The 13,860-nt window shown below is 45.1% G+C and overlaps 1 protein-coding gene across 1 annotated transcript in view; it reads left to right on the top strand.

Annotated features, from left to right (window-relative positions):
* Positions 1-13,860, top strand: part of fbn2b (fibrillin 2b) — a 57,853-nt gene that overhangs the window by 6,254 nt on the left and 37,739 nt on the right. Inside the window, exons 2-5 of the mRNA XM_034531567.1 lie at positions 969-1,051; positions 1,212-1,313; positions 9,178-9,273; positions 10,008-10,103. Coding sequence (XP_034387458.1) covers positions 969-1,051; positions 1,212-1,313; positions 9,178-9,273; positions 10,008-10,103 — 377 coding nt within the window. The remainder of the gene's footprint in view (positions 1-968; positions 1,052-1,211; positions 1,314-9,177; positions 9,274-10,007; positions 10,104-13,860) is intronic.

The following is a 13,860-nucleotide window of genomic DNA, read 5'->3' as shown; positions in this document are numbered from 1 at the left end:
CAGAAGGTGTCTGGACTCCCAAATGACTTTACCATGAGCTTCTGGATCAGGCTTTATCCCAATTTACCAAGTTGTGGTCATGCAAACGACTAACCACCAACACAGATGACCGCATACATACCCGTCATTATACGCTTTGAAAGGTCACTAAGGTATCATTAGTACCACCACTTAGTTGGAATCCCTGCAGCTTGTTAAACAGCTTTATGCAGCGTCTCTTTGGGTATTTCACTTGAGTGCACACGCTGACTCAGTCTTATAGGATTTTGGTTCTGGGATTGATGCATGTTGATGCATTGAGGCACTTTTACCCTGTTTCTAAATAAACTGAGTTAAAATGATGTGTGTAATTATTCATGGGAGATAAAAACTGAAGTGTTCTTTGCATTAGTTTGTGAGGCGGCTGACAGACGTGTGTGTTGGTGCGTGTGTGAGCAGAGGCCAGTCATCTCTAGATGTGGTTCAGCCATCTCCTCAGAGGAAATCTTTGTGGCCAACCTGTCAGGCTGATCAAGTGCTCTATAAGCTGTTATGACTCTTGCATCTGTCAAACGGGGTCAAAGTTCACTGCAGGCTCTCCTCCAGTAAGAATTCGAGCTGAGTAAAAGGGGCAGGCCGCGATGTGAAACAGCACTGGATATTTGCCAAAGAACGGGACAGCCAGGCATGGACATTGGGAGAAAGGAGCACTTTATACATCCTGTCCTTTCAAGTTTAAAGTCAGCCTTGAATGGAAACAAAATGTTGCCCCTCATGTTTTAGGCCCCTCACATTTCCTTCCCCTCCCTGAAAATACCTTCGTCCATCACACGAGGAGGCTTTTTATCGAAGTTTGTTTTGTTTACTCTAAAAGCCTAGTCCATGCAGGTCAGAAAATAACGCATGTGTGTATTTGTTGAGGGGTTTTACTAAAGTTTGGGAGGTCTGGGTAGTGAGCTTGTTTGTTTGTTCTTCTTTGTCTCTGTCAGGCCCAATGTGTGTGGCTCTCGCTTCCATTCATACTGCTGTCCAGGCTGGAAGACGCTGCCGGGAGGGAACCAGTGTATTGTTCGTAAGTTCCTCCATCCTTAAACCCCCTTAGTGGAGAAGATGACCAACACAGTAGACGTGGGATAGTTCTGTTTGTGTCATTGCGTATAGCAGAAGGCTATACGCCATATGAATCAATTCAATTCACTCTCCTCTCCTCTTTCTCCTGTTCCTCTCTCCAGCAATTTGCAGGAATTCGTGTGGCGATGGCTTCTGCTCCAGACCAAACATGTGTACCTGTTCGAATGGCCAGCTCTCTCCCAGCTGTGGAGCGGGAGGAGGAGGTCAGTAACAGTGCTGCTCATCACACACATACAGTAACAAACAAACCCCATCATCGGAGGGGTAAGAAGGGTTCAGTGTCTTGCTTGAGGACATTTTGATTTCTGGGTGACAAAACCACCAACTTTTCAAGAGCTAAAACAATTAGTCGGTTATACAATGAGTTGATCGTCAGCGGCTATTTTTCGAGGCTTGATTCATCGTTCAAGTAAGCAAGCAAACGGTGCTGCTTTTCTGCGTCTTATGTTTTAAAGTGTTTGTTGGACAAAACAAGACACTTGATGATATTAGGGACACTTGGGAAATACGCTGATTGACTTTCTGTTGGAGCCTTAGATTAGTAGATCAATACCACTCACATATCTGTCCATTGAATATGAGGCTGAGCTGCAGCCATGTTAGCCTTGTAAAATTCAGACAGATAATACAAAACTGGATTGGACTGGAGCTAACTGAAGCATTAGACAGTGGTTAGAGAGGCTTTTCTTCAACTATGTTTCCAGATCGATTTTGTTTATGGATCCCATTATCTGATTACTTACTGAACACAAGGATTGTCAGAATAATCCAGGAGATCTTTGTTGTAATGAAACATATTGAAATATATGCTTATTCTTCTACTCTACACCTTACTTTACTGTGTGATCCTGCTAAGTGGCCCAAACTATTGATTACATTACATGTCATTTAGCTGACGCTTTTATCCAAAGCGACTTACAATAAGTGCATTAAACCATGAGTCCAAACTCAGAACAACAAGAATCAAGCAAGTACAATTTCTTCAATAACGTTAAACTACAGAATACTATCTGTAAGTGCCATTTAAGTGCTACTAAAGTGCTAAACAACAAAGTGCTATCGGTAAGGGACATTTAAGTGCTACTACGGCTCTACCCTCCCTATTCAAGGTATAGTCGAAAAAGATGTGTTTTTAGTTTGTGACGGAAGATGTAGAGACTTTCTGCTGTCCTGATGTCAATGGGGAGCTCGTTCCACCAATGAGGAGCCAGCACAGCAAACAGTCGTGATTTTGTTGAGTGGTTAGCTCGAAGTGAAGGAGCTACAAACCGATTGGCAGAAGCCGAGCGAAGTGAACGAGCTGGGGTGTACGGTTTGACCATGTCCTGGATGTAGACCGGACCCGATCTGTTCGCAGCACGGTAGGCAAGTACCAATGTTTTGAAGCGGATGCGGGCGGCCACCGGTAACCAGTGAAGGTCGCGGAGGAGCGGAGTAGTGTGGGTAAATTTCGGTAGGTTGAAGACCAGTCGAGCAGCTGCATTCTGGATGAGCTGTAGAGGCCGAATGGTATTAGCAGGTAGACCTGCCAGGAGGGAGTTGCAATAGTCCAGCCGTGAGATGACCAGAGCCTGGACAAGAACCAGGAGTGAGAAGGGATTGCATTCTCCTGATGTTGTACAGCATGTACCTACAGGAGCGTGTTATTGCGGTAATGTTGGCAGTCAGGGAGAGTTGACTGTCGAGCGTCACTCCGAGGTTCCTGGCAGTCGGAGTTGGAGCCAGCACTGAGTTGTTGAAGTTAATAGTCAGGTCGTGGGTGGGAGAGCCTTTTCCTGGAAGGAGGAGAAGTTCAGTCTTGTCCGGGTTAATTTTCAGGTGGTGAGCGGACATCCACTGAGAGATGTCGGTCAAACAGGCAGAGATTCGTGCTGCTACCTGTGTTTCGGATTGGGGAAACGAGAGGATCAGTTGGGTGTGGGCAGCATAGCTGTGGTAGGTGAAGCCATGCGAGCGAATGACAGAGCCGAGAGAGTTGGTGTACAGAGAGAAGAGAAGAGGACCAAGGACTGAACCCTGAGGGACTCTAGTAGTCAGAGGACAAGGCTCAGACACAGATCCTCTCCAGGTTACCCGGTAAGAGCGGTCGGTGAGGTAGGATGAGAAGAGTGAGAGCGCGGTGCCTGAGATACCCAGGTCCTGGAGGGAGGACATGAGGATCTGGTGGTTCACTGTGTCAAAGGCAGCGGAAAGGTCTAGAAGGATGAGGACAGAGGAGAGAGAGGCTGCTCTAGCAGTGTGAAGCTGCTCAGAGACAGCAAGGAGGGCAGTCTCTGTTGAGTGGCCTGTCTTGAATCCAGACTGGTGGGGGTCTAGAAGGTTGTTACTGTGAAGAAAGGAGGAGACTTGGTTAAAGATAGCTCGCTCTAGAGTTTTGGAAAGGAAGGGGAGGAGAGAGACAGGTCTGTAGTTATTGACTTCAGATGGGTCGAGAGTGGGTTTCTTCAGGAGAGGGTTGACTCTTGCCTCCTTCAGAGAGTTAGGGAAACAGCCGGTTGAGAGGGAGGTGTTAATAAAATGGGTGAGAAAGGGAAGAAGGTCCGGAGCAATGGACTGGAGAATGTGAGAAGGGATGGGGTCAAGGGGGCAGGTGGTTGGGCGGGCAGAGGTTACCAAGGTAAGAACTTGATTAGGAGACAGGGGGATAAAAGAGGAAAACAAGGGGGAAGAAGGTGAAGTTACTGGAGGTGTAGTTATGGAAGATGGATTAGTAAATGAAGAGCGTATGTCGTCTATCTTTTTTGTAAAGTAGTCAACAAAGTGGCTTGGTAGAAGGGTGGAGGGAGGGGGGGGGACCAGTGGGGGTCAAGGAGGTTGGAAAAAATTGAGAAGAGCTTTTTAGGGTTAGATAAAGAGGATTCGATTCTGGATTGGTAGAACAGACTTTTGGCTGCAGAGATGGACGCAGAGAAGAAGGAGAGAAGAGATTGATAGGCAAGCAGGTCGCTGACGTGTTTGGATTTTCGCTATTTCCTTTCCGATGCTCGCATAGTGGCTCTCTCGGCGCGCACCGGTTCGGACAGCCACAGAGCCGGAGAGGACTTGCGGACCTTTCGAGTCGTAGGAGGACAGAGAGAATCAAGAGAGGAAGACAGCGTAGAGGAGAGTGTCAGTGGCAAAGTTAGGCTGCATGAGTGAGAAGGAGTCAGTTGAAGGGAAGGCTGACATTGATAAAATGATAGTGGATGTTACACTGAACAACTTCAGTTCCTACTTCATTCATTTGCTCGGTTTTTCCAAATGTTCAAAACCTTCTCTCACAGGAGCCAGAACAGTACTGTAGCCAACGCAACATTAGTGTATCGAGTCCCAGGCCTGCTCTGCAGCCTGCAGGTCACAGGGTTTGTCAGGATTAAAGTAGAGAGTCTGGCTGTCCCAGCTCAGTCTGCTGGGCTTAGTTACGGACCACTCAGGATATGTGTGTGTGTGTGTGTGTGTGTGTGTGTGTGTGTGTGTGTGTTTGGAGCGAAGCAAGGTGTTTTACTGCACATGCAGACTGTGTGAAATCACGTTTGTCTTAGCGAGATTAGTGCAGTGTGTGCAGGGTTTAGATCTGAAGTTAATATGTGCCGGATATGCATAAAACATTGTCGTTAAGCACTGCTTTGGGAGCATGCAGAGTATGTGTCGATGTGTGTATCAAGTAGCGTGCAATGTGTTCAGCTTCGCTGCTTTGGTCGGCTCGTCAGTCACGCCCGGCCCCTGCAAGACCCTTTACACATGCTCACATTCCATGAAGGCCGCTAACACACATGTTCACTCGGGCAGCTGCGAACACTGACAGATACATAGACACTCATACTCTTATACTTATGAGACAGACAAAAAAAACTAACAGTGGTGACCCAGATGTGTAAAACAGGATCTGGTCCAGCCATAAGTAAGGACGACCCTTAGAGGAAGGCCATTGAGGGTGGAGGAAAATCAGCCTCTGACCTGAATGGCAGGATACGCATGGATCTCCTGCAGAGTCAGGGCTTTGGCAAGAGCGATGAAGTCATGTTCCTTCGGGCAGGAATGGGGCTCGAAAGTGAAGTGATACGTTAGAGTGGGAGCTTAGCAGAGCTGGACCGAACCGATCGTCATACTCTGTGGTTCTCAGCTTTCCCCAGCAGGGATTTATGGGGGCTTTTCAACAGGTTTACAGGCAGTGGAGAGGCAGGGAAGGAGGCTACTGAGATAATGTATGATCTGAATAATCAGAGACAGCTTTATTGTTCTATGATTAGTATATGGGAAATGTGTTTTAGTGCACCGGTAAGAGCGTGTCACTACGAAAGATCTTACGGTCGCCTCTCTGGCAGCTTTCATGAAGGTCAGAGGTCAAGCAGCTTTATGGCGTGAAATAAACATACAACCAATAGTGAACACAAAATGCTGTGGAGTGACCCCAAGTAACCAAGGTCACCTTAATTTTTTTTAAGTTAGCTCTCTTCTTTGATGTATTGGTCCCAAGCGGAAGCCATAATTCTAGTAAACTATTAAAAGTAATTTCATCACTGTTTTGCATGTAACTACTCCACCATTTTACCGTATAATTCAGTGTAGTTGGAAGCAAATGGCAGTTCTATCGACCTCTCTAGGGTGCATAGGGGTACACAGGAGTAACATACATGTATAAGAGACAGCCTTGGCAAGGGTGGAACAAAGGAGACAAACAATAAGTCAGGTGAAATACTTAAGCAGCAATAATGAAGATTTAATGACAGCTTACGTATTATCAAATGTAAAACTAAAACGAAAGCAAAAAGGCGTCAAGGTCTCTAAAGGCCGAGACAATAAACCAAAACCCCCATGCTAACTAGAACATAAAGGTCACACTGAACTACTGTAGCAAAAGGAAAAACAATACTGAGCTCCCTGTCTAGCCACAAAACAGGTGAAAAACAGAAACAACAAAAATGGCAGAGAACCCGTACACAGCCCAAAATGACACAAACTGCTTTCTAACTGCACTGATAATCTGGAGTTACATGTCAGTTCCCAGACAATGAAGGTTCCCTTGTAATAAACACGCTGACAGTTTGGGGCAGAGCAGCTGTGCTGAAGAACGCCCAGGATCATCTTTATAACCATCTCCTCCCATAACCATAATTACGAAATCATTAGCAAGGACGTTCTTGCCCTAATGCTGAGAAACAGCTGTCTCCATACTGACAGGCTTCCATTGGCTATTGACTGAGGACCTGGGAATGCAGAGAGAGGCCTTTTTAATTAGAAGCCATGCCACTACTTCAACATAGTCCATCTTGACCGTAATGTAATGCTTCATCCTGAGGTCAGTAAGCAAATAAATGGGTCTAATATACCCAGAAAGTTGATGATGTGTGTGAGGTACAGAGTTAACTAAGTTGGAGGGCTGTGAGTTTCCGAGAGTGGAAAGAAATCTTTGTATGACTCTCAACCTGCTTTGACGGCATCTCATGCAGCTCTCACTTTCACTTCATCCATGCCCAAACTGGGGCTGACTTGTCACTGATCCCTGGGGTGTGTTTAAACCAGGACAAAACACAGCCATAAAGCTCCTCCGTTTTCCATCAGACACACACAAATGTACCCGCACGCACACACACGTGAAACACACAAGCCTGGACTTCCTGTGTTTCGCAGCCTCTCGTAAAAAACACCCAGATGTGAGCAGCTCACCGGCGACACTACCAGAGTACAGAGGTGCATTGTGGCGCAGCAAAGCAGCACCCAACTCCTTTTGCTCTACGTCTGGAAGACACACACACACACACACACACACACACACACACACACACACACACACACACACACACACACACACACACACACACACACACACACACACATCCCCCTACCCTACTGCTCTACTTGGGCAGCTTTCCAGGCACGGGTCAATGGAGCAAACCATCTGTCTCCACCTGGGGATGAAGTGCATGAGGAGGGGGAGCGAGAGGCGAGGTTAACCAGTGAGATCATCTCCTTCTGTCTCCAAATGTGCTTGTTTGTTTCCTCCTCCTCCTCCTCCTCCTTTCGTCTAGTTCCCGTTGCAGAACAAACACGTCACCCGGTGCACATAGTACCTCCAAAGTCTTTCCAGCACCTGTCCCATCAGCCTCGGTTTCTGAGGGCAGGGAGTTCATTGTGCGTCTTCTTGATCAATTTAGAAACACTGTTTGTGAGGCCGGGGAACTGGTTAGAAAAATGTAAGAGTCTATCCAAGTTGTCCTCAGCTTTGGAAGTTTTCTCTACAGTTTGTTCCAAGGAAATAAAAACTGAAATCCCTCCCTGCAATCATCATTCACGTTTCACATCACTTCTCCTATTGTTGGCATTGAATAAAGTAAACGTGTTATTAGAGTGTACAGCGTTAAGCTCATGTGCTCTCTTGGTCTCAGGAGGAAGACCTGAGCCATCTCCTGTGAGAGTGAATGAGAATAAGGGTTCGAAAGAGAGAGACAGCACTGACTGATAAACCCATCCTGTCCCAAAGTATTTGTATTAATTTATCTCCATATGTTGCCATGAGACACAATCCAGACAAATAGATGTTTCTGCCAAATATGTACGTCCAGTCTGCCAAGTGTTGCACATGAGAAAGTTCACTGGAATTCCTTCCAGACTAGAGTTGCATTTCAGTGAATTACACCTCTGCCTTTCATTTACTGAAACTACAGAGGGTCCACGTCCGAGATTCGTGCTATTGTGCTTTGACTCATGTAACTGAAGTCTGGAAGGTGTAATCTGCCAGTAAGGCAGGTATGAGTGATCACAAAGAACAGCTACCAAAGAGTATATTCACTCATCCTGACTCACACAACTCATATTTAGTGTGTTTGGGCACAGTCAGAATAAGTGGGTGGATTATAGTGGCTAAAGTACCTCCTGTTTGGCAAGTGTGCAAACTGAGAAAGTCTCATTAGACAACCTCAGCTATGAGAAAGCTCAGTCATTTCCCTTCTGCTGCACAGCGCTGCATGCCAGACATTTTAAAGAGAGAAAGATACATAAACAGACAGATGGGAGAGAAAGAGAGGAAATTAATGTTGAACTTGCGATTAAGATATAGACAGAAGAGCAGGAAAGACGCTGAGAGAAGAGCGGAGGAAGGATGAAGAAGGAAAGCACAGAGAGACTAAATAACAATAAAATATCCTCTTGAGTCAGGATGAAAGAAAAAAAGGATGCAAGGGCACATTCAATGAATACAGTTCTTTAGCATCCAGAACTGTAGATGTCTACTTCACTAAAAAGCTGGCTCAGCAGAAAGCTGCCTGTCTGCCAGAAAGATCAATTAGTTTCCCTTATGAAAGCTGCTGCTCCGTGTTTGAGTCATATCGGCCCTCTCACAGTCTGTGTGGCGCTCTGCCAGCCGGGACTCTCCTGCTTCACACCAGAGTACCTGTCCCACCTCAGCACAGCATTCCTGGTTGGTTTACCCACTATTCCAAGTCACTCGCTTTCTTTCTCTTAAACCTGTCCCACCCCGAGGATCCTGTTTGGATTTTTTTGTTTGTTTGCCATTGTACCGTACTTCTTTCCCCCCCTCACCCAGTTTCCATCTCCCCTCAGCGAAATTCCAGACTGACTGACTGACTGACTGTAGCATACAGCTGGCTCAACTTATTGCTTAACCCAAGTCTGCTTGATTAAATTTGGTTTTGTGGCCTGGGGGCCTTTGAGCCTTGTCTGTTTAACTAAAGCTGCCAAGGAAACACCGGCGTTGTGCAAACCCAACTCAAGTGGAAAAAGCCTCTTAATGTAATAAAGTGTCCACGGTTGTTTAACTCACTGGAGTTTTGGAGGCTGTTTAAATGTGTAATACTATAATGAAGCAATCTGACCGTGCAATCGATTTATTCTCCCATTTAATTTTCGCAAATTTGAGGTTTGATTGATGATACTTGGAAAAGCTTGTTAATAAAATCTATTCAATAATGCTGTCATTGACTCAAAGCACATGTTTAATTAAAGTTTCTTTTCTTGTATATTTTGTGATAAATTTGCAGCTTGTGTTAATTTGACGGAACGGGGGATGCAACATGCATCATTCATGCATAAGTGCATCTTGTTTACACCTCCCTCTCCTCTCTCCTACAGTTCAGTCCTGTAACGTCAGGTGTATGAATGGAGGCAGCTGTGCAGAAGACTCGTGCTCCTGCTCCAAGGGCTACACAGGCAACCACTGTGGACAGCGTGAGTGTAACCTGTGTGTGTGTGTGCGTGTGTGTGTGTGCGTGTGTGTGTGTGTGTGTGTGTGTGTGTGTGTGTGTGTGTGTGTGTGTGTGTGTGTGTGGAGGGGGAAGGGGGGGGGGGGGTCTTACTTGCACTGTGCCACTTGCTGGTATATAGTTATAAGGACCAAATGTCTGAAGGATGAAAAGATAATAGAAATTATGCAAATTGGCCTCACTTTGAAAGACTTACAATGCATACAGACTATTATTATTGTTATTATTATTATTATTATCACTACTATCACTTTATGTTGGACAAGAGAAAAACATAATTTCAGATCGTTTGTATGTTTGCACAAATGAAAGAAATGACAATAAAGCTGACTTTGACTTTTACTTTTGACTTTACTTATTTATGCTGCTGCTGTACAATGCTTTTGGTGTAACACTTCTTTAGACTATTGGTCCGGCCTTCACTTGCAGCATGACCGATCAGAAACCCAGTGCACTCTATATACCAAATACTTGATCAAACAAATAGATTGTACTGTGGTTGTTTGAGGACGATTTTGGGTTCGGAAAAAGAAAGGGATGAAGAGAAGAGAGACGGTAATATTGACTGAAGAGACGACATCGCATACGTCAAAAGTACAACGTTGTATGAGTTGATGCGTTGGTGATGCAAGCGATTAAAAGGTGAAGTCGCTTGAAGCTTCTTTGTGAATCCCTCTCTCTTCCTCTTGTCTCCTGCAGCTGTGTGTGAGAACGGCTGCCAGAACGGTGGGCGCTGCATCGGGCCCAACAGATGCGCCTGCGTCTACGGTTTCACTGGCCCGCAGTGCGAGAGAGGTGAGTGCTCATCCCTTGTCCTGTTATTGTATCATAACTGATGAATACTACTCCTAGATGAAATAAAAACTCAGGTTGTAAAGTAAGTGCATTTTTTTTTTTTCAACCCCATCGTGCAGCTTGACTAAAATAGCCTTAATCAAGCTTGGGAGACACCCGGCCTGCTTTTATCAACACTCCCCACAACCACACACATACTGTGGTGTTAAGGAAGATATGAAACCAGGAAGGCTTTGATGTGGTCATGCAGTCATGGCTGTTGCTCTTATCAGTGCAGACATACTCTGTTAGTTCATTACTTCAGTGACGTGAATGACTTCATACTGCTAGCTCAGACAGACAGTGGGTGTTCGTCTCTGGAGCTTGAAACAGAAGCCTGAGGTATGTGTGTGCTGGGAAGCGATGGTGGGGTGTGGGAGTAGGTGGCACGGTCCCGTTATTGCAGATGGAAAAATAACCTGAGTTGATGGCTGCGCTTTCACCTCAGTTCACCTTTTTCGGGGGAAAAAGGCGAGAACCTATACACATTCTCCAACACCAAATTTCCCTTTCTCTGACCCTCACCTTCCAACTACATTCTCTTCCTCCTGCTGTTACTGACACCGAGGAAGAAGGAAAGTTCTTGTCCTGTAATTTCACTCACCTAATGTCTCTTAGCCTTTATTCTGCATTCCTTTTCCTAGCCATATACCATAGATATACTATCTGTATGTATGCTTGTGTAAAAAGCAGCGTTCTGTTTTTCTTCAAATAATTCAAATACTATCTTCCCCACCCAGCCTTTCTCAGTCTTCTTTTGTAGTGTTGACTTGTTTTCTTCTCTATGTTTTTAACTAAGGCTAACAAATTAAATGATCTAACTTTTCTTCATCTTACCCTCCATCAAATTTCTCCATGGAACTCTGTGGCTTGTTTTCTGGGAAAATACAACATTTTGGGGGTTGAGTTTGTCAGACGGAGCCTGAAAGACATCTGGCAATACATACCCCCTCCCCCCCAACATCCCCACAGGACTGACAGAATAGACTTTCTTTGTAGAGTGATCGTGGACATTTCCTGATGAGGAGCGGAGCAAGGTATGAGGGAAGCAGAGAGAGAGAGAGAGAGAGGGAGGGAGGGGAGGAAGAGGGAAGGAAAAGGGTGAAAATGAAAATTGACTCCCCAGCTGTATACACAAAGCCTGGTGGAGGGGAGTACAAACACTCTCCATGTTGCAGGAATGGGGAGATGGCTGGGCCTGCAGGTATAGTCACAGGGGAACACTTATAAATCTTTGTGCGCGTGTGTTTTTGGTGCCAAGTATGCTTCAGTGAGAGAGGAGTTGGGCTAAATGTGTCAAATTAACAGCATAATTGATCCTAGTGAGAGTCTGTTGGGTGTGGACATTCAAAGTTGTCAATGCATCGTTAGCGAACCATGCATTGACAACTCACACTTTGAGAGAACTACCCTTTGGGATATTCAATAATTTTGATAAATGTCACGTTTATTTTTTTTATTGGGTTTGGCCTGAAATGGATGCTGTGTCCTTGATGTGACGTTTAGTGCTCTTACAGCTTGGTTGTGTATTGCGGTTTGAAAGTGTGTGCAACGGAGTCCATGAGTCAAGAGATTTAGTGTGTGATTCAGTGAAAGGACGGCCGACAAACTGTGATTGTGAAGGCAGTGAAAGTCAACCACTATGGAGTCATGGGAAGCTCCTTTGTGTACGTATGTTTGTGGTGTGTGCGCACGTGCAGCTGTGTGTGTGCAACTTTTGTTTGCGAGAGACAGCGTTAGTTGGTCATTCCTCCTTAAATGAAAAATAATTCCCACCATCAGCCCTCTGTCATTATTCAGCATTCTCTCTCTCTCTCTCTCTCTCTCTCTCTCTCTCTCTCTCTCTCTCTATATATATATATATATATATATATATATATATATATATATGTGTGTGACACCTTTTTTCTTCTTTATATGTGTGCACACTGTTATGTTTTAGTTTTAGTCTCACAGAGCCAATAGCAGGCTGTAGACTCTTGTTTTAAAACTGCGACTGCGACTTTAAGTGTCTGCATCACACGCCAATATGAGCACCGTTACACTTGTTTGTGTTAATGTATGTTTTGACATCATTTCACGTGCATGTACAGTAAGGTAAGATCTTTGGCTCAGTCATTGGCTTCGGTTCCGGCACGACTCAGTCCAGTCTGTCTCTGAGTGCCTAGAAAGGCTCTGTGGTCAGGCCCAGTCCAAAGCCAGAGCACATAAACCGATAATCGCTGAGGAGCAATGTTGTACCCCCAGCGGACAGTGACGTCCACGGCATTGTGAGGCGCTGGAAGAGTTGGAAGCGATGCTATTTCTGCACTATGGACTCTGGATCAGAGTGGACAGAGAAGGGCTGGACAGGAAGGCTGTGCTGGTGGAAGGGTGGGACTCAGGGGCAGGCACAGGTCTTTCTGGGGAAAATATTCCCAATGAGAATTTAGTTTCAGTCAGCCAGTTCGGAGCCGTGCTAAATTTGGATTTACAGCAAGTCTTTAAATGATATACTAATGCAGCATGACGTTACCTCTTAATGTAGAGCCCATATGTTGTGTGGTTTCCAGGAATTTCTGCTGCAAGACACACCCCCTGATCAAGGCCCAAAGTAACACATAAGAATTCAGCCCTGTGCTTCATCCAGAAACTATGACTGACTATATGCTCAGAAGGAAATCACCATGTTATGCATTAAGTGTAATTAGGTACGTCACATTTAACTATGAGTGCACTCAATTTTGATGATCCATCTCATAAACAAAAGGTGGAGTAAATTATTCACCAGTGCCCGGGCCAAATTTAGAGGCTCTGGTTTATTCCAATCAATACTTGAGTAGCCTCACGCGATGCCGATGAGGGCCGTCTTTGATCTGGCCTGATGAAAAATGGACCGATTTACTCTCACCGCACTTAAGAAAGCACTGCAAAGAATGAGTAACTCATGTCCCATGAGTGGTGGCTGTAGATGGAGCTTGGCGGTGTCTGCACTCAACAGTCAGCATTATTGTTCTACTGCTCGACATTATTGTGATGGGAAGTTTCCCAAAATACACCAATAGAGCTGTCAAGTCAGGATAGATTTACAGCACAACGGGTGAAATATATAGAAACAATGACAGAGAAATGACTTGATGCCACAGCACAAGACGTCGCACAATTGTATTCTATTTTTGTATTTCATATTTTATAATCAAGTATACGCAAACTCATAGTATGTTACGAAATGTCAGATAATTACTGTTTTTAATCACTATTTTGTGTAGACCTGTCACACACACAGCGGTTACTACAGGCTGCAGACTTTCAGGTCTCTGTGGATTGCTGAGCGCTTATCGCTCGCATTTCCATTCTCCCACAGTTGTTATATCCTGTGTGTGTGTGAGTGTGTGTGTGTGTGTGTGTTAAACATTTAGTCACGTTGGAGTGACTGTTTTTGTGTGGACGAAATGAAAGCAGCAAACTCCTTGAGGAATGATCGGGGATAAAGGAAAAGAGGGATTTCAAGCTTGTTGATAATGGTGCTGATAAGACTCACAGAGACTGTTATGGTTGGCTACAATGACAATAAACCTCCCAAACACACACACACACACACACACAGGCACACACACACACACACATACACACACACACACGCACACACACACCCATACACACATGCAAACACAAACGAACAAGCACACACATTTAAATCATTTATTGCGGTCCACATCAGCCGAGGAGACACAGAGAC

Source organism: Cyclopterus lumpus, chromosome 4 (genome assembly GCF_009769545.1).
Source record: "Cyclopterus lumpus isolate fCycLum1 chromosome 4, fCycLum1.pri, whole genome shotgun sequence".
NCBI lineage: Eukaryota > Metazoa > Chordata > Actinopteri > Perciformes > Cyclopteridae > Cyclopterus > Cyclopterus lumpus.
Note: the sequence above shows the minus strand (reverse complement) of the source record. Positions and strands in the feature narration are given on the sequence as shown.